A 20,178-nucleotide genomic window follows, 5' to 3' on the forward strand; every position below is an offset into this window, starting at 1 on the left:
ACTGCAGTCTCTTATGCCAAAAGGACTCTCTGGTTTTAAGACAGTTTCTAAAATGGCTGTACATGATACTGATTCATGATAGCAAGATAGGAAGAGCCTATCATGTAATGAAAGTACTGTTCTAAGTGTTGGGAATACAGCAGTTAAGGGCCGATAATGTCCTTACTGTCATGAAACTTACATTTTAATGGGCCAGAGATAATAAACACTGAACAAATAAGAGAATTTCTAATAATGTCAAGTATATAACTAGACCAAGATAAAATAAAAGTAGGGTAACGGGATTCTGAGATTGCTGGGTATGGGTTAATGTTACATAGGTTTATTCTGTGTAGTTCATAGTGAGAACATGTCATTTAGGCTGAGATGTGAATGATAAAAGCTACCAAAGGAATGGGGAAAGGACATTCCAGGCAGAGGGAAGAGCAAAGTCTGTGGAAGAAAAAGGGGTGCTTTGAGAGAAACAGAAGGTAAAGTGGTCATAATACATAAATGGTAAAAGAAGGAGGAGGACACATTCAACAAATACAAATTCTATGATTGAAAAAGTACTGCCAAGTTGATTATTTAAATTTATATTGATCCATATTTTCAATTACAGGCTGAAAACGAAGAAATTTATGTATAATTGACTTAACTTATTTTTGCTTTCAGAATAATGTTAGCTTAAATTCTGAAACAAGAACACTGTCTCCAAATCAAAAAGAATAAATTCTACTGAAGGCTTTTATTACTTACTTATTTAATAATAACACCAGCACATATATTTGGCATGATAAAGTTATACCACAACTATATTAAGAGCACAATCCTTTCTGCCAGTATGAAATTGATGTGAAATAAAAGGACCACCTAAGGAGAAATTCACACTAGTAAACAGACATGTCATTAAGGTATTGTTTAAAGAAAGTGCACTAAAACCCTGGCACTTAGCCCAAAGAAGCAGATGTGCCATCTATCAAGGTAAAGATTAAATGTATTAACTTTTGCTGGCTTTGATCACTGCTGTATTGTTTATTATTATCTGACAGAAAACAGCTTATACAGATAGTTGCTATATTACTTGTTCTTGCGATAGAGAAGTAAGCAATTACTTCAACAGTTTCGAGATCTCGATATTAATAAAACATGAATGTACTGCATAACACGAAAATAAACAGAGGCAATTTATATTCCTTTCTAAAAGACTTTATATTAACATATTTCATCATTACTTTTGTATTTGCTGTTCAAATCAATTTGTTATATCTATGTTTTGAGAGTTAAAGTAATTTTCATTACCTACTCTCATGCATTAGCAATAAATAAAATTTACCAGAGAAACATTCAGATAATCTACAAAACAAAACAAAAAATCCATGCCCTTTAAATATGTTCTTCTAATTTGAGAAGAATTGCTAGATTTGTTCAGTAAAATTTCAAATACAAGATGTTACATACTTAGGTGTCCTAAATAATGACCACAGAAATGAAACAGTTATTCAATTAATTAATGTAAACGTGCTTTTACTCTATGCTGTAGTTTTTAAAATTGAGGTCACATATGATCTTACTCATATGTGGAATTTAAGAAAGAAAACAAAACAAATGAGCAAAGGGGAAAAAAAGAGACAAACCAAGAAACAGTTTCTTAACACATAGAGAATACACTGATGGTTACCAGAGGGGAGATGGGTGGGAGCTTGGGGGAACAGGTGATGGGGATTAAAAAGTACACTTATCATGATGTAAAAAAAAATGAATTGAGGTATAATTGACATATGGCATATTAATTTCTGGTATACAACATAATAATCTGGTATTTATATATAATGAAATAGCACCATAATATATCTAGTTTTTCCATCACCATAAGGTTACATAATATGCAAATACAATGTTACTGACTATAGTCACAATGCTATATATTATATCCCCATGACTTACTTATTTCATGTCTGAAAATTTGTACCTCTTAATCTCCTTCTCCCATTTTACTCATCTTTCCCAACCACTCTCCTCTGGCAACCACCCATCTGTTCTGTACATCCAGGAGATTTGTTTTGTTTGATTGTGTTTTGTTTTTTAGATTCCACGTATAAGTAAAATCATACAGTATTTGTCTTTTTCTGACTGATTTAATTCATTAAGTATAAGGATATCCTTAAGGTCCATCCATGTTGACACAAATGGCAAGACTGCCTTATCATGGCTGAGTAACACCGCATCACATATACATACCACTTCTTCATTCATCTCCTGATGAATATTTTAGTTGCTTCCATATCTTGGCTATAGCTATGCTGCTAAGACAGAGGGGTTCACATATCATATCTTTTTTGAATTAGTGATTTTATTTTCTTGGGATACTCAGAAGAACTGCTGAGTAGTAGGTATGGGTATGTGGTGTTTCATACCATAGTGGCCTGAAAAGCTGTTTGATATGATTTCAATCTTCTTAAATTAGAGAATATCCTGGAGAATGTTCCATGCACACTTAAGAAGAATGTGTATTCCGCTTCTTTTGAATGGAATACCTGTATATACACCCATTAAGCCTATCTGGTCAAATTTTTTTTTTTTTTAAGATTTTATTTATTTATTTGGCAGAGAGAGTGAGCACAAACAGACAGAATGGCAGGCAGAGGCAGAGGGAGAAGCAGGCTCCCTGCTGAGCAAGGAGCCCGATGTGGGACTTGATTCCAGGACGCTGGGATCATGACCTGAGCCGAAGGCAGCCGCTTAACCAACTGAGCCACCCAAGCGTCCCTGGTGTAATTTTTTTTTAAGGCTGACATTTACTTATTGGCCTTCTGTCTGGATGGGCTCTCCACTGATGTTAAGTGGGTTACCATGCTGGGGTAAGGTTTTTTTTTGTAAGAACATGTCTCTAACTCTCCTGTTCCAAGGTGACCTTTTTATCCTTTGGTGTAGACCTGTTCAACTAGTTTTCAGATCTTTTTCAGAGGGCTTTGACCCATATGCAGCTACAGATTTGGTGTGAGTTTAGGGTCTTTCTATACCCCCATTGTCTCTATGTTGTTAATTTAATTTGATTGTATCAATTTAATAGCTCTATGAATTATCAAGTTTACTGCTTTATTTCTATGATCAGCAAAAAGAACCCTGTTTTGGCTTAGGATGTTGACCTTTATAATCTTACATTTAAAAAAAAAATCAGCAGCATATCCTAACATGCTCTTTTTCTTGTTTTTTTAATTAATGAATTGATCATCCAAAAATTTTCCAAACATTTAAGGAAAGAATTGTAGTATTCCGAAAGTGTTCCATAAATTCAGCAAGTTAAGTTAGAGAGAAAGTATCTGAAAACTTTAAAAGCAGGTTTGCTCAACAATTTCAGGAATACAGACTGTACATATAGTAAAAGAAATAAGTCTAGTCTCTTGCAATAGGAAACTATGTTTCAGTGTTAGAAGAGACCTGAAGAAGACAAAAAGAAAAACAACATGCCTTCTATTGCCTTTTTTCACATTCAGTGTCTCTTAAAGGCTTTGTCATTCAGACTTGATTATCCAAATATTAGAATAGTGAATCAGAACTTTGATTTGGTAAGTATGATAGTGATATTGCCAGAGGTTTATTATGTCCACTTTATAAAATTACCTCCAACTTTACAAATCTAGGGAGGTATATAGTGGATAAAGTACTTCTAAGATTTGGTTCACTATGCCTAGTGACTGCTAGAAAGAGAAGCAGAAAGTTCATCCAGGTCTAAGGGAATCATGGTCTGTGCACACTCTAACGTGTTTAATTTGTGTAACAGAATTTTACCTTCATGTAGAATATCCTTTTCATAATTATTAGCCTCAACTTGAATAACAATCTTAAATATAACCTTTTCTTACACCTGAGATAGGTAGATAGGTAGGATGTAATAGTACCATGTGACTTATCACACTCGTATTTCAGGTTCTACTTGTGCAGACAGACAGGTTTTCTACCTTAAACTAATATCAATTTCCTTCCTTAAACATCAAGCATCTCAGAATAATTTTTTTCTATTGCCATTGATTTTGCATTTTCTATCTACTCCTCTTTAGCCTTTTGCTCTGTGGAACTGGTCTCTACTACTCTTTTCAAAGTGCTTCTGTAATGGTTCCCAAAGACCTACAAAATTTAAGGAGTTCTCTACTCTGTTGCTATCCTAAAGAGTTTGATATTAAACACTTCCTCATTGTTGCGCTTTTCTTCCCTAGATTCCATTATCCTGTACTCTCTGGGCTTTCCTCATTTTGACCTCTTAAATGCAACTGTTTTCTAAGATCTTATCCTTCTTCACTCTATAGTCTACCCTTTAGGTGACATACTCTCATGACTTAATTATTACCTCTATCAGGATGCTTCCTAATCCTGGCTATATTCTTATCTCCAGACAGTTGCTTGCTACACTTCTCTATCTCTACAGGGTGTCCCAACAGCTTATAAAGGTCAGATTTCCAAGCTCAGAGTTGTTTTATTTTTTTTTAAAAGATTTTATTTATTTTATTTGACAGAGAGATCACAAGTAGGCAGAAAGGCAGGCAGAGACAGAGGGGGAAGCAGGCTCCCTGTTGAGCAGAGAGCCCGATGTGGGGCTCGATCCCAGGACACTGAGATCATGACCTGAGCCGAAGGCAGCGGCTTAATCCACTCAGCCACCCAGGCGCCCCAGAGTTAAGGTATTTTTCAACCCAGTTGTCCTTTGCATTCTCCTTCAAATGAGGCAAGCTAACATTGAGGAAAGAGCAAGGCTTTGGAACTGAATAGATTTGGTTAAGTGTCAATGTTCTCATCTTTAAAATGGGGATATTACTACTTAACCTTGTAGGCTGCTGTAAAGATGTAATAATGTAACATATACCTTGAACATAACCAATCCTCAATAAGAAGTCATCTTATTTTCTCTTAGATCAGTTAGTACTATCATTATTCCTAGTTAGGCTAGCTGGAAAAAGGAGTAATCTCTGATTTCTCCTTTTTCCTAATCTCTCCAATCCAGCCAGAAACTAGGTTCTACAGAGCCTATTCCACAGCATGTCCCAATTATATTTCCAACTTTTCAATCAGTTGTAAATTGGATTACTCTAAAGCTTAACAAACTTCCTGCCTCCAATCTCTTTTCTATTAATTCAGCTTTCATACTGCAGTCAGAGATGAATTTTGGAGCACTGAAGCGCTGCAATTTCCTTAACTGCCTGATGGTTTCTCCTGACAGCGGTGTTCAGTTCACATTAGGGGATTCTGCCTCTTAGGTCTTTGTTCACATTCCAACCATAAAAGAACAGCAGCAATGTTTTTATAGTGGTCTATATTTTATAAAGTTGGTTTCCCCAAGAGATAAATAATAATGGTTATTTAATCACTGTTGATGCTTAATAGAGCAATATGTTTATTTTTGCTTTCCTTAGTCTGAATGAAATGGAATTTAAAGATAAATTTATGATGAGTATCCTATACTTCCTTTCCTGCTTGCTTTTTGAGTATTTTTTAACCTGAGTTCCCGAGTAAGAGCCATAATATCTAGAAATCCTAACCCCCCCCCCCAGTCTATTCAGAAGTACCTTTAAATTCTCAGCAGAATTCCAGGCTTCTTTTATTACCTAGTTTTATACAACTGTAAACTTTATCCATACTGTTGCTTTGTAACAAGTAGATTTGCTAACATTTATTCACAATGATGTTGTAATGAAACAATTCTTTTTTTTTTTTTTAAAGATTTTATTTATTTATTTGACAGAGAGTGATCGCAGGTAGGCAGAGAGATAGAGAGAAGGAAGCAGGCTCCCTGTGGAGCAGAGAGCCAGATTCGGGGCTCCATCCCAGGACCCTGGGATCATGATCTGACCTGAAGGCAGAGGCTTTAACCCACTGAGCCACCCAGGTGCCCCTGAAACAATTCTTTTTAAAAAGATTTTATTATTTATTTGACAGAGAGAGAGAGAGAGATCACAAGTAGGCAGAGAGGTAGGCAGAGAGAGAGAGAGAGAGAAGGCTTCCTGCTGAGCACAGAGCTCGATGAGGAGCTTGATTCCAGGACCCTGAGATTATGACCTGAGCCGAAGGGAGAGGCTTAACCCACTGAGCCACCCAGGTGTTCTGGTAATGAATAATTTACATTTTTTCAAACCTATATCTCTATATGACATGGTTGAATTTATGAAACCTTCCAAATATTCTTTAAGCAGTCACATAGTATAGTTTTCTCTATAGCTTTCTGTTACTTTTAACTTCTACCGCTTTGACAAAATGAATCCTGTAAGATTACTATCTGTTTTTCTAAACAGTAAATGAAACTTCAAGTATCTAAAGGTATACTTCAGGCAACTTCAATCCTCTGGAACCCTCCAGCTTTCTTACTTAAGTTGCAAACCCATAAGAAAGATCTTTTCAGCACTTGAAACAGTCGTCATGAGGGGCATATAATAAAATATTTATTATGAAGATTTCTCAGAATTTATAGTCTTATATATTCTAAAGCAGTGCTGTCCTACAGAAATATAATGGAGCTACATAAGTAATTTTAGGTTTTCTAGTAGCTGCATTTAAAAAAGTAAAAAGAAACAGAAGAACATGAATTAATATTCCAACATTATTACTTCATCATGTATTCAATATAAAAATTGAGATATTTTACATACTTTTTTCTTCAAAATCCAGTGTGCATTTTACATTCAAAGCATCTTCACTGTAAATACCTGATCTGTGTTAAGATTTTATAAAATTTACAACTGAAAAAGTAGATCCATACACCTAGCTTGCTTCAAACATATGTGAAAATCTTCCAATATCTGAAGTAAATGTCAGGTTTTAAATTTAAACTTTATATTAATTAAAATTTAGAAACTCAACTTTCTTAGATACAAACCATATTTCAGGGGCTCGGTAACCACATGTGGCTACTGGCTACATTACTGGACAGTGCAAATATAGATTCTGTACTTGATACATAATTCTAGCAAACTTTGTTGCCTGTTTTCCCAGTGCACTGGAGACTAGAAGAAAAACTAGATGACTGGAACTGACAGAAAGATCAACTATTCATTCCTACTGATACCAGTGATAATGAACTATTATTATCCTAACAATGAGGACAAAAATCAGAAATACAAATTAAAAGCTTGAAAGTCTAAGGCCATTCAGTGTAAGGGTAAGTAACTCATGCCCTTAATAGACTCTAAAAATCTAACTAGCCCATCACTATGAAACTGACCTTCATAATGATAATCCTGAGCTGTCAAAAAAAGAGGATAAATTATGCACATTATTAACTACTTTGAAAAGATGGAGATATATGTATTCTTGAAGGGCTTATCAAAAAAGTTACAAATGTTAAAAATTTAATCATGTTAAAAAGGTAACCCTCAATTTAAAAAATCATTTATATGAAACATTTCATTGTCTGATACTGCCAATTAAGTACATATTAATGTTACTTCTATAAATTCTAACTTCTGTCATGACAGGTTTCAGCAAGATGTCTTCTTTAGTTTGTGTTGGAAAATTTGTTATTTTATGACTTTATAGACTTTGATCATTAATCTTTCTAGTATGTTAATAGTCCGTAAGTCCTAGCTTTATCCAGCTGCATTGGGATATACCTGACATAAGATGTACAAGCATGATGGTTTGACTTATTAAGAAATGATTATGCAGTAAGTTTAGATAATATCTGTCATCTCATACACATGCAATAAAAAGGAAAAGCAAAAAAAAAAAAAAATGTTTCCTCCTTGTTATGAGAATCCCAGGAGCTACTCTTTTAATGACTTTCCTATGCATCACACAACAGTGTTAACTATGGTTGTCATGTTGAACATTATATGCCTAGTACTTATTTATCTTCTCACTGGAAGTTTGTACCTTTTGACCACCTTCCTTCCATTCCCATTCCCCCCAACCCTGCCTCTGATAACCACAAATCTGATCTTGTTTTTTTTAAAAGATTTTATTTATTTATTTGACAGAGATCACAAGTAGGCAGAGAGGCAGGCAGAGAGAGAGAGAGGAGGAAGCAGACTCTTCACTGAGCAGAGAGCCTGATGTGGTACTCGATCCTAGACCCTGGGAACATGACTGAGCGAAAGGCAGAGGCTTTACCCACTGAGCCACCCAGGTGCCCCTCTGATCTATTTTTCTATGAGCTTGGTTTTTTGTTAGAGTTCACACAAAGACCGACCATATAGTATTTACCTTTCCATGAGTCCCATTTTTTTTTTTTAAGATTCATTTACTTATTTGAGAGAGCAAGTGAGCGAGCAAGTGAGCACACATGACCGTGGGGGAGGGGCAAGGGGTGAGGGAAAGAGAAAATCTCAAGCAGACCTCACACTGAGCACAGAGCCCAATGCAGGGCTCAATCCCGTGACACTGAGATTGCGACCTGAGCTGAAACCAAGAGTTGGACAATTAACTGACTGCCACCCAGGGACCGTACCATGAGTCCTATTTTTAAAACCTCACCTCCTATTATTTCAGTTCAGTGTGTTTCATGAAGTGCCCCTAACCACACAAAAATCCAAATTTATCTGTTTTGGTGTGAGGGTATTTTTTTTTAATGTATTTTAGGATATTTTCTAGAATTTTATACCTATACACTGATTTGAAAAATTGAAGCTAGTCTATGGTTATGCTGAACTCATTCCCTTCTAATATTCTAGAATTCAATCCCTATGATTGTATACTGGGTTCTTTTTCCTTAAACAAAAGGTAAAAAAAAAAAAAAAAAAAAAATTAACTGGCTTTCACATAACCAATTCAGCAGATTAATCAATGCTCTCTCCTCCCCCTGTAGAACTCCACGGCAGATATTCACAGAAAGCTCTTGGCAAATTTCAAGTATGCTTGCACACTCCTGCTCTCAGCAGCTGAGCTCAACGTTTGTTTAGTTAAAGTCTTTTCTGTTTCCAAACCAATTATGATCATTGCACTTGTTACTGTAATTACTTAATTTTATTAAATATTACTGTGAAGTAACAGAGTTTTCTGGAAACACCAGAAAGCTGGAGAAATGTGCTTGTTTTTTTAAAGATCTTATTTATTTATTTGTGCGAGCACACAGTAGGGGGAGTGGCAGAGGGAGATGGAGAAGCAGGGCCCTGGTATCAAAACCTGAGCAAAGGCAGACACTTAACCGACTAAGCCACCCAGACGCCCTGCTGGAGGAGAAGTTAACTACACGGGGACACTGGGACATTGGTCTTCCTTTTTGGCTTAGGTGAGAATGTAGCTTCAAAGACAAGTAAATTTGGTGAAAAATCAGAAAAGCCTGAAATGGAAGCATTAAGCACAGAGACTGTGTAAATCTTTTTTCTAAATGGTAATATAAACTCCACATATAAAAGCATAAAATTTAGTCTCTTAGATCTGCCAACCCAACACTGAAGTATGTGAGCCAGTATCACCTGCAGCTGCCAGAATCCATTAGAAACTGCAATGTCAAAAAAACCACGATGGGATATCCTGCACCTGTTCCTATTTTGGTAGTCAGCTTGATTCTCTGAGTTTATGAGCCTTGGTTAAACACAGAAGGGGGGTGGGTGCATGCACGCATGAATGAGAGAAAAAAGGGAGGAGGAATACTTTAGAGATTTCGTTATTAAGGCGAACTGCCAAAGAAAAAAGTTGCTTCTAATTAGGCTAAGATTGTAAAGAGTAGGAAAAATCACAAAGATCTTGAAGGATCCTACATTTAGACTGCTTCGTACCTGTCTTTACATTTTTTCCTGCACTTTAAACAAACTGGAAACTGCAGATGATAAATTATAGGCATACACAGGCAAGAAAAACAGGTGATTTCAATCAGTGGCTCCACTTCAAAGAAAAGGCCTTGGTTCTGGGGCTCCTGGGTGGCTCAGATGGTTAAGCATCTGCCTTTGGCTCAGGTCATGATCTTGGGGTCCTGGGACTGAACCCTGCATTGGGCTCTCTGCTCATCGGGGAGTGGCTTCTCCTTCTTGCTCTCCCTCTCTGCGCATGTGTGCATGCACTCTTTCTCTCAAATAAATAAATAAATAAAATCTTCAAAAAAAGAGGCCTTGGTTCTAAAATGGATGTGCATTTAAGTTAATTAACTAAAATGTCTGTTATTAGGTATCTTTATTTTTAAAAATTATTCCCCCTTTAACAGATTCTTTAACTGAACTACTGATAGTGGCCACACCGGGCAAGACAGGTTCTACTACACTTTAAGCTAAAACACTGAGAACTGCATCTGCTACTTTATTGTCCACTCACATAGATGTTCATGTCATTTACCTTAGTTTCCCCCAAATGCTTAGATTTATACATTCTTTATACCCTCTTCCAGATAACTTCTATAATGTTAAATAAGCCTACTTTTTATTGGATCTCACTGTTTTATAAATTTATTCTCTGGTTAGAACCTTTTGCTGTGTTCTTTGTAGTTTTGGAGACAGTTTCTTGTATATAAAACCACATATCTCAGTAATTGAATTTGCAAAGCCTGTAGAATGACTCCTTATCAAAGGTGTTTACTGAGGCATAGCTTGTATACAATAAAATGCACTTGTTTAAATACACAGTTTGAGTTGTAACAAATATATACACCCATGTCTCTACCATCTTAATCAAGGTCTGTAATATTTCTAGCACTTCAAGAGATTCCCTTATGGAAGCTGCAGTCTATCTGTAGTCAATTCCTTACCCCCTCTCAGCCCCAGGGAACCAATGATCTGCTTTCTGTTAGCATAGATATATATTCCTTTTCTAGAATTTCATATCAAAGGAATCACACTGTATGTACAGTTCTTCTTTCACTTCATTTATCCATGTTGTTGTACCTACTGATAATTTGTTCCCTTTTTTTGCTGAGTAGTACTCTACTGTATGGATACAATTTCTTTAGTCACTTGATGAACACTTAGGTTGTTTCCAGTTTGGGGCTACTATGAATAAAATTGTTAAGAATAGTTATATACAGGTCTTTGGGTGAACATGTGTTTTCTTTTCTTTGACTAAATACATAGGACTGGAATTGCCACGTCATATGCTGAGTATACATCAAGAAGATGCCAATTTTGTTTTCCAAAATGTGTATGCCATTTCATACTCCCACAAGCACTCTAAGAGAGTTCCATTTGCTTCATGTCTCAAACACTTAAAAAAAAAAAAGTCATAAAGTAGTCATTTATATAGGTACTCAGTAATTATCAATGGTAGTTCTAAGAAATTAGTATGTACCAAACGCTGTGTTATATATTTATCTACATGTTCTATTTTTTTCTCCACAAAACTCTCCAATACATTAAAAACACTTAACTCTGGAAAATACCTAATGGTTTATATGCAGAGGATTTTTAAAAAATATTTTACTTAGTTATTTGACAGACAGAGAACACAAGCAAGGGGAGTGCGAAAGGGAGAAGCAGGATTCCTGCTAAGCAGGGAGCCCAATGCGGGGCTTGATCCCAATGACCTGAGCTGAAGACAGACACTTAATGACTAAGCCACCAAGGAGCGCCCTAGAGGTATTTTTTAAAAAAATATTACCATCAACATTCCTGGAATGGAGTGAAATTTAATAGTTGTATGCCTTACACTTGTCTTGGAAACATATTTTCATTTAAACATATTTTCAGCTTTTCAAATAATAGCCTTAGCAAATTCCTGGAAAATCTGCACCCATTTATACCTATTCGTAGCTTTTTCATTTTTTCCCCCATTCTTTTCTTTTTCTTTTAAAGATTTATTTATATACTTGACAGAGAGAGACACAGTAAGAGAGGGAAAACAAACAGGGGGAATGGGAAAGGGAGAAGCAGGCGTCCCGCTGAGCAAGGATGTGGGGCTTGATCCTAGGACCCTGGAATCATGACCTCAGCTAAAGGCAGACGCCTAACGACTGAGCCACCCAGGCCCCCCACCCCCCAATTCTTTATGAAGGCTTAAGTTTTAATTTTTCTTATTCCTTTTTGGGGGGTAGGGTGTTTAAGAATTTCTGAACATATCTATGAGACCCTATTATCTGCTGATATCATAAAATAAAACCCTAAAAAATGTAGATGCATAAGCCATTTCTCCCATAGGAATCTTTTTTTTTTTTTTTAAAGATTTTATTTGTTTATTTGACAGAGAGAGATCACAAGTAGGCAGAAAGGCAGGCAGAGAGAGAGAGAGAGAGGAGGAAGCAGGCTCCCTGCTGAGCAGAGAGCCAGATGCGGGACTCGATCCCAGGACCCTGAGATCATGTCCTGAGCCGAAGGCAGCGGCTTAACCCACTGAGCCACCCAGGCGCCCCTCCCATAGGAATCTTATACTCTGTTCCTTAACAGTTTCCTCAGTTGTATTATGGAAAATTAAACACTTTTGAATGTATAAATGATTTCTTGACATTTCATATGTAAGCAATGGATATAATTTTAATTTTTATGGAAATGTAAGATCACACAAGCATCCAACTGTTTTATGACAAACTAAGTAGAATGTACTTACCTTAAAAAATTCCTTTTTCTCAACCATCTCATTACCATCTGCATCCAGCATTTTAAAAGCAACATGAAACCCAGTATGGGGTTCTGCAATTAAGTGAAAAGTAAATAGTTATTTCAATGTTGGTGAAATGTAAATTGCTTACTGATTTACAGGTCTTCAAATTTGAAAAAAACTTCCAGAAATTATTAACAAGTGCCTAAACAGACAAAAAAATGATTTCTTATTATAACAATTTTCAAAGGCTGATGTATTTTCATGGCTGTGCTATTCTACTATTAAGTGCTCTACTTTTCAAAGCAAAACTAATTTGAGAATTTACTTCTTTAACTCTATCAGGGGCTTTCCTATATTCTTTTAGTAACTTAGCTACTTTCATACTGATTATTACTCTTTATATCCCTTTCTCAGAGTAGGGATTTAAAAAAATTTTTGTTTTGAAATAATTTTAGATATGTTTAGATGTGTTGTTAAGATAGTATAGTGAGTTCTCATATATCCTTCAGCCAGCTTCTTCTAATGTTAACATTTTCTATAACTATAGTATCATTGTCAAAACTAAGAAATGGATACTGGTAATAGTATTTTAAACTGAACTATAGACTTTATTTGGATTTCAAGTTTTTCCACTAATGCTAATTTTTTTACTTTACGATCAAATACAAGAAACCATGCTGCATTTAGTTGTTAGGTCTCCTTACTCTGCTCCAAGCTGTGAAAGTTTCTCATTCTTTCCTTGATTTTCATGACCAATCTGAAGAGTATTGATCAGGAATTTTGAAGAATGTCTGATAAGGGTTTTTTTTTTAAACATGTGAAGGCTAATAAGTCTGATTCTCTTCTGTTCAAAAGTCTTTTAAGGAGACCGAGTTATGGGGAGCCACAGTCCAAAGGAAGCTGAAGGGCTAAACTAATTCACCAGTATCATTTTGTTGATATAGAAACTAAGGTAGCAATTATGCTTTAATGATAAAGACATAAATACCATACTTCCAAAACTTTGTTTGGTAAGAAGAGAGAATCCACGTGATCACTGAGAAAAACTGTGGGGTACTTACTAGTGAGAATTGTAAGCAAGAAAAGATACTCAGTATACGAAATTAGTCCTGAAAGAGATAAAATAAAAACATCAGAAGGTAAGTTTTGTTTTTTAAAAACTTTTTTTTTTTTTTTTTTTACTTTATCTCTCTTTGGTTCAGTGGAAAACTTCTATACTAGAGAGTTAAGTATAGTACTAGCACTTAAAAAAGATACTATGTTTTTTCATCAGGTTACCATTACTAGTAAAAAAGGGGAATGGCTGTTGGCTAGCAAATAACAGGTATCCGCTACAGGTTTTTATTTGCATGGCACTTCACACAATTTCTCCCCAAATTCCACTATTAATAACACCTCAAGTAAAGCAAATTTAAAAATTCAGTAGAGTAACAGAGATCTCAATATACAAAAGGTCAAACTATATTATTTAAAATGAGATTAAATCTTTGCAGCAGTAACTTGATTTTCCTTCGGAAAACCATTCCTCTCCCATTCTCAAACATGTAGTTTTGGTAGGACAATCATCCTTACCTTTGATGGTAGGTGTTAACAGGCCTAAGCCAATCATTGTACTCTAACTCAACTGGTGGAGAAACGGGCAAAAGGCTGACCCAAGCTAATGAGCAGGTTCCATTAGTCTGGCTGCAGTGACTAGTTCAGGGAAGGCCTTGACCTAAGATGGGTCACTCTGAGTGGAATTTCTGATGAGAATGCTGAATCATTGACTTTATTTATTTACTTTTTTTGTCCTCCCCCATCCCCACTGGGCTTTGATGATTTGAGAATGTTTCACTTAGGAATGTGAGGCAATGGAGAGAGTGCCTGGAACTGTCAGCCAGCCAGTGTTTAGGGCCTGAAAATTCAGCCAATCTTTAATTGGCAGGCCTGAAAGATGGATACTGGTGATGTCTGAGTCCTGAATTAAGTTGAACTTGAAGCTAGCTCTGTGTCTGGCCACTACCTAGCTCTACATCTGCCCCTTTCTTGCTCAAATTGATAGTGCCTGGTTTTAGGTACTTGCAATGAAAAGAACAGAATATAAATATATAATATATAATATAAACATAGAAACAGTATCTTATAAATCATGGCTTCCTGATAAGCTAAAAATAATTCCCCCCCGGATCAAAAGTTTGATATAAGAGCAAAACACACAATTAAAAAATCTTCATCATGGAAAACTTTAATGATAAACAAAAGTAGAGAGAATATAGTAACTATATTATATAGATCAACTTCAGTAATTAACTCATGACAGATCTTGTTTTATCTATATCTCTTTTCACTCCCTTCCCCCCACTTCCCACTGGATTATTTTTTTTTAAGATTTTACTTATTTGAGAGAGAGAGAGAGATACGGTGCACATGCACAATGGAGCAGACGGGCAGAGGGAGGAGAAGCAGACTCCCTGCTGAGCATGAGCCCAACTCAGGGCTCTATTTCAGGACCTCGTGATCATGACCTGAGCTGAAGTTTGAGATCTGACAGATTGAGTCATCCAGGCTCCACTCCCCCACCCCCATAGGATTATTTTGAAACAAATCTCAATATATTGTTTCATAGTAGAAAATTCAAGCTGTATCTCTAAAAAGACTTTTCCCTCCCTAAAATATATTTGGCACACCTAAAAAATTATCAATAATTCCTCAATATCATCAAACTCACATCACTTTTACAAATGTCTGTTTCAGAAAAAAATTTTTTCGAGTGTGCTCAAATCAGGATTCAAAAAAGTACCTTGCATTGCACTTGGTCAGAGGATCTCAAGTCACCTTTTTAAAAATTGTGGCAAAATACACATAACAAAAACGTCACCATTTTAGCCATTTTTAAATGTGCAGAGTAATGGCATTAAGTATTCAGTGTTTTGCAACCATTATCAGAACTTTTTAATCATCACAAATTGAAACCTCACAACCAAGAAACACTAACTCCATTCTTTACTGCCTCCAACCACTGTAACCTGTTTTCTGTCACTATGAGACTGCCTACTCTAGGGACCTCATATAAATGGAATCATACAGTATTTGTGCTTTTGTGTCTGGCTTATTTCACTTAGCATAGTGTCTTCAAGGTTCATCCACATTGTAGCATGTGTCAAAATTCCATTCCTTTGTAAGGTTGAAAAATATTCTACTATATGTATATACTACAATGTGTTTATCCATCCATCTGCTGATGGACAATCTGGGTTGTTTCTACCCAGCTATTGGCTACTGTGGTTTTTTTTTTTTTTTTTTTAAGATTTTATTTATTTATTTGACAGAGATCACAAGTAGGCAGAGAGGCAGGCAGAGAGAGAGAGAGAGAGAGAGGGAAGCAGGCTCCCTGCTGAGCAGAGAGCCTGATGCGGGGCTCTATCCCAGGACCCTGAGATCATGACCTGAGTCGAAGGCAGAGGCTTTAACCCACTGAGCCACCCAGGAGTCCCTTGGCTATTGTGATTAATGCTGCTACAGACATTGGTATACAAGTACCTGTTTGAGTCTCTGCTTTTAATTCTTTTGGGTATTTACCCAAGGTGGAATTGCTCAATCATATGGTCATTCTATGCTTAATCTGAGGAACCTCCATACTTTTTTCAAAAGTGGTGGCACCATTTTACATTCCCACCAACAGTGCACAGAGGTTATAATTTCTTCAAATCCTTGCCAACACTTGTTTTTTTCTCCATAATAATGGTATTAAGAGGTATCTCACTCTGGTTTCGATCTGCATTTCCCTAATGGTTAATGATGGCAAGCATCTTTTCACATGGAAATTAGTCAACTATCTTCTTTGGAGAAATGTCTATCTGAGTCTTTGCCCATTTTTAAATTGTTTTGTTTTTCCTTACTGAGTTATAGAAGTTCTTTATATATACTGGATTTTAAGCCCCTATATATGATTTGCAAATATTTTCTCCTTTCCTATGGGTTGTCTTTTTACTCTCTTCATAGTGTACTTTGATTCACAAGTTTTAAATTTTTCTTTTGTTCTTTTTTTTAACTTTTTTTTTTTTTTAAAGGTTCTATGTCCAGTGTACAGCCCCAATGTGGGGCCTGAATTCACAACCCTGAGATCAAGACCTGAGCTGTGATCAAGTCAGATGCTTAACCAACTGAGCCACCCAGATACCCTCCTCCACATCTTCCAACTTAATTTTTAAAGATGCCTGGTCATTTGACCTATAGAGTTTCTTAAAGTCTAGAATATTTTGCTAACTGCATCTTCTTGGTGTCATTTTACATGCTGCTCTAACTTTCATGTTTTCCATAAACTTTTACTTAGATCCAGAGGTATGTTGAGATTCAGGTTTGACTTTTGGCACGAATTCTTTTTTTTTTTTTTTTAAGATTTTATTTATTTATTTGATGGAGAGAGAGCACAAGCAGGGGGAGCAGCAGGCAGAGGGAGAGGGAGAAGCATACTCCCCAGTGAGCAAGGAGCCCCACACAGCGCTTGATCCCAGGACTACAGATTATGACCTGAGCTGAAGGCAGATGCTTAACTGACTGAGGCACCTGGGCGCCCTTTTGGCAGGAATTCTTAATAGATGGTGCTGTATACTTTCATCAGGAGGCCAGAATAAAAATGTCTATAAAAATTGCTAAATACTACTGAAAGACAATGATAGTAAAAGTTACAGATTTTAGAAATATGTGAAATCATTTCTAGAGTTTAGATGATCAGAGATGTCCTAGAGGAAGTAATTCTAAAAATGGTCTTCAAAAATATAGATGAAAATTTTAATTAAGAGGTGTGGGATAACAGATGAAGCTGAATATGAAACCTAAATAAAAAATACGAAAATTAGGGGCGCCTGGGTGGCTCAGTGGGTTGAGCTGCTGCCTTCGGCTCAGGTCATGATCTCAGAGTCCTGGGATCGAGTCCCTCATCGGGCTCTCTGCTCAGCAGGGAGCTTGCTTCCCTCTCTCTCTGCCTGCCTCTCCATCTCTCTGATTTCTCTCTGTCAGATAAATAAATAAAATCTTTAAAAAAATACGAAAATTAAAAAATGAAATAACCTCTATGTGGAAGAAGCAACGGGAAATAAGGCCAATATGATACCCTAGACATGAGGAAAAAAGCCTGCAGAGGGTGATGGCAGAGGATTTGCCTTACTGGCTCCCAATCAAGTAACACATAGACTCAGGGCCCATGTTCACAGTAAGGCAGGTAAGGACTTTATATCTAGGTAACTCAACATTTTAGTTACAAGTAACTTCAGGTACATATTTTAAATGACTTACAATTTTGTGCTTTACCAACTTTTTGGTTGTTTTTACTGTGGAGCAGGTGTACTTCTTTTTAATAAAAAAGCCCACAGTACGTCTTCAGGTATTTTTCCCTAAAAAATATTCAGTGTTTATAAGGAGGGAGAAGAAATTAAATGTGTTTTGTCATTACCTTGTTACCTGAGAGAAGTACTCTAATGTAAGTTGAAGGATCAAAGTATTTCATTCCTTGGCAGACTCAAAAAAGCAAAGGATAGGTTTTTTTCCCCCTTTCTAATTTTCAAAGGAATACAGCACCATGAAAAAATGGCCAAACTGCTAGATTGACATGGGCTTGGTGCCAAGAGGAGGCCTCACTCTTCTCTACACACAGGTACATGTCCTCTACAAGGGGACTTTGTGAAAAAGAAAATTCCAGTGTCATTCTTTGAAATGCTGACTTTAAAAGCTTGAATAAACAGAGTTGAGACAATGTAAAAATAGCACCTATACTCTCCAGATAGATTATAAACAACATAGTTCTACAACAGCATTCTAGGCACCTGCTCTCCGAAAATGCTTTTAAAGAAAACTGACACTTCAGAATATAGGAGAAACAGTTTAATGCATATATTTCTTATATTTAATTGTAAAGTAGATGCTGTTAAATGGCGATGTTTTAAACGTGCATGTTAAATAGGTGAAGTATTTTAAATACTTACATTTAAAAATGTGTTAATGAATCTGTAAGGAAAGGCCATTAGAAGAGAGGACTAAATTCCTTTAGTATGCTTCTCTACAAATATTTTAAATTTGGAACCATTCTAAAATATGGCCTGCTACTGAATGCAATTTTGAGAACTCTGTTTCCCAAAGAGAAATTAACAAATCCATCATAAGAATATACTTATATATCTTACAATGTATCTTTTAGTTTATATTCAGTACATCCTTAAGGACTATATTATAATGAGAATTCTGTTCAAAAAATGCACAATAGTTAAAACTTACATTTTTCTTTGTAATAATGTATGGTAGATGAGTTATTTTCTTATTTCAAGGATATACTATTATTTGCTAGTTAGCATATGGTATAAATTTTGATAGTTGTTTTACATGGTAAAATGGAATATTTTACACTGCTCCCAATGTAGCTAAATTTTATATTTTTTTCAAGTGACTTCATTAATATCAACAAAGAAGTATATGTAAAAAAAGTGAATCTGTTGAATCTCTCCTATATAATGTTCATATCAGTGTCTTTTCTTTAAGCTGGAAATGTACATTTCAACTTATGTATTTCAGTTTCATAGAAAAACAGAAATAACTGTTGTTAAGATACTCTCCAAGATTTTTTTCTTGATCTGTTTCCTGTAAATTCTCTAGAGGTAGGGAGAAGAGAGGATGAATTCGATAAATACCTAATTGGCAAAAACAGGAAGACTTTGTTATCTGACTGCATCTGAAGGACTAAGTGGTAAAGAAAGAAAGGGTTCAAAGACATTTCCTGGGTTTTATTGAGGTGGGTGAAAAGCAGTACTACCAAATGAAACCAAGAAAAGAAGGTGCTGATTTAGGGAGAAGACAGTGAGTTCAGTTTGGGATATGATGAACTCAAGGAAACAGAGACCCACAAGCCGGCATCTGGCAGCTGGTTTGGATACAGAAGCCTGAAACTCAGAAGAGCATCCTGGGCTGGAGAAACTGAAGGCTATCTGAGAGTCAGCAGCGGTATTACATGGGCACTAAACAAGAGGAGGAGAACAGTAAGCAAACGACAGATCCTAGGGAGTATCAATGCTTAATGCGCAGGAGGAAGAGAAACCAACGACAGAAAGAGACGTTCCAAGAGAACTGGGATGTTGTTTCAAAGAATCCAAGAGAACTTGTGGCACATGAATTTGCCTAGTAATAATAAAAAGATCTTTCAGTGACACTTGATCTCAAGGCCCGGCGGAAAAGCATTATGTATGTTATTCCCACCATAACCGTCAAAATAGAGACTGTTACCTTTATTTTATAGATAAAGTAGGTGTTAAAGAAACTTACAAATTCCAGGGCATACAGGAATTGTGAAGCTCCACACGTTCGGCCTGTGACACTTCCCATCCTTAGGGACGGGTGCTCCTTCCCAGCTATAGCACGGCACAATAGATGTGTCCGAGGGATGGAGAATGTGAAGGGTTAGGACTGAGACCCCAGCCAGAGTAGAAGGCAAGCAATCACAGGAGAGCCCCACGTTAAGGGAAACCAGCATTTGGAAGAGTGGTGAGCTAGCAGTTCTTACTCTGCCCTTTCATGGCATTTCTAATTCTTCCTACGTATGCAGCCCTGCTGTTCCTCATTTCCCTGACAGCTGCTTAGTTTTTCTGTCATTGTTAAGTCACACTTTGAGTCCTGATTTCCCCACCAGCCTTTTATTGATGAAGGCTGTTCTTCCATATGCTCCTGTATGGTAGGAAGACAGGTTTAAAATTTTCCTCCTGCAGGTGCCCAGCGTGAATCATTTATTCCTTC

The 20,178-nt window shown here is 36.3% G+C and overlaps 1 protein-coding gene across 1 annotated transcript in view; it reads right to left on the bottom strand.

Annotated features, from left to right (window-relative positions):
- The window catches only part of MICU2 (mitochondrial calcium uptake 2), a 154,184-nt gene that overhangs the window by 41,420 nt on the left and 92,586 nt on the right, over positions 1–20,178 (bottom strand). The window contains exons 5-6 of the mRNA XM_082701686.1: positions 13,485–13,532; positions 12,430–12,512 (exon numbers count right to left, since the gene is read on the bottom strand). Coding sequence (XP_082557812.1) covers positions 12,430–12,512; positions 13,485–13,532 — 131 coding nt within the window. The remainder of the gene's footprint in view (positions 1–12,429; positions 12,513–13,484; positions 13,533–20,178) is intronic.

Source organism: Mustela nivalis, assembly GCF_964662115.1.
Source record: "Mustela nivalis genome assembly, chromosome: 15".
In the NCBI taxonomy this organism is placed as follows: domain Eukaryota; kingdom Metazoa; phylum Chordata; class Mammalia; order Carnivora; family Mustelidae; genus Mustela; species Mustela nivalis.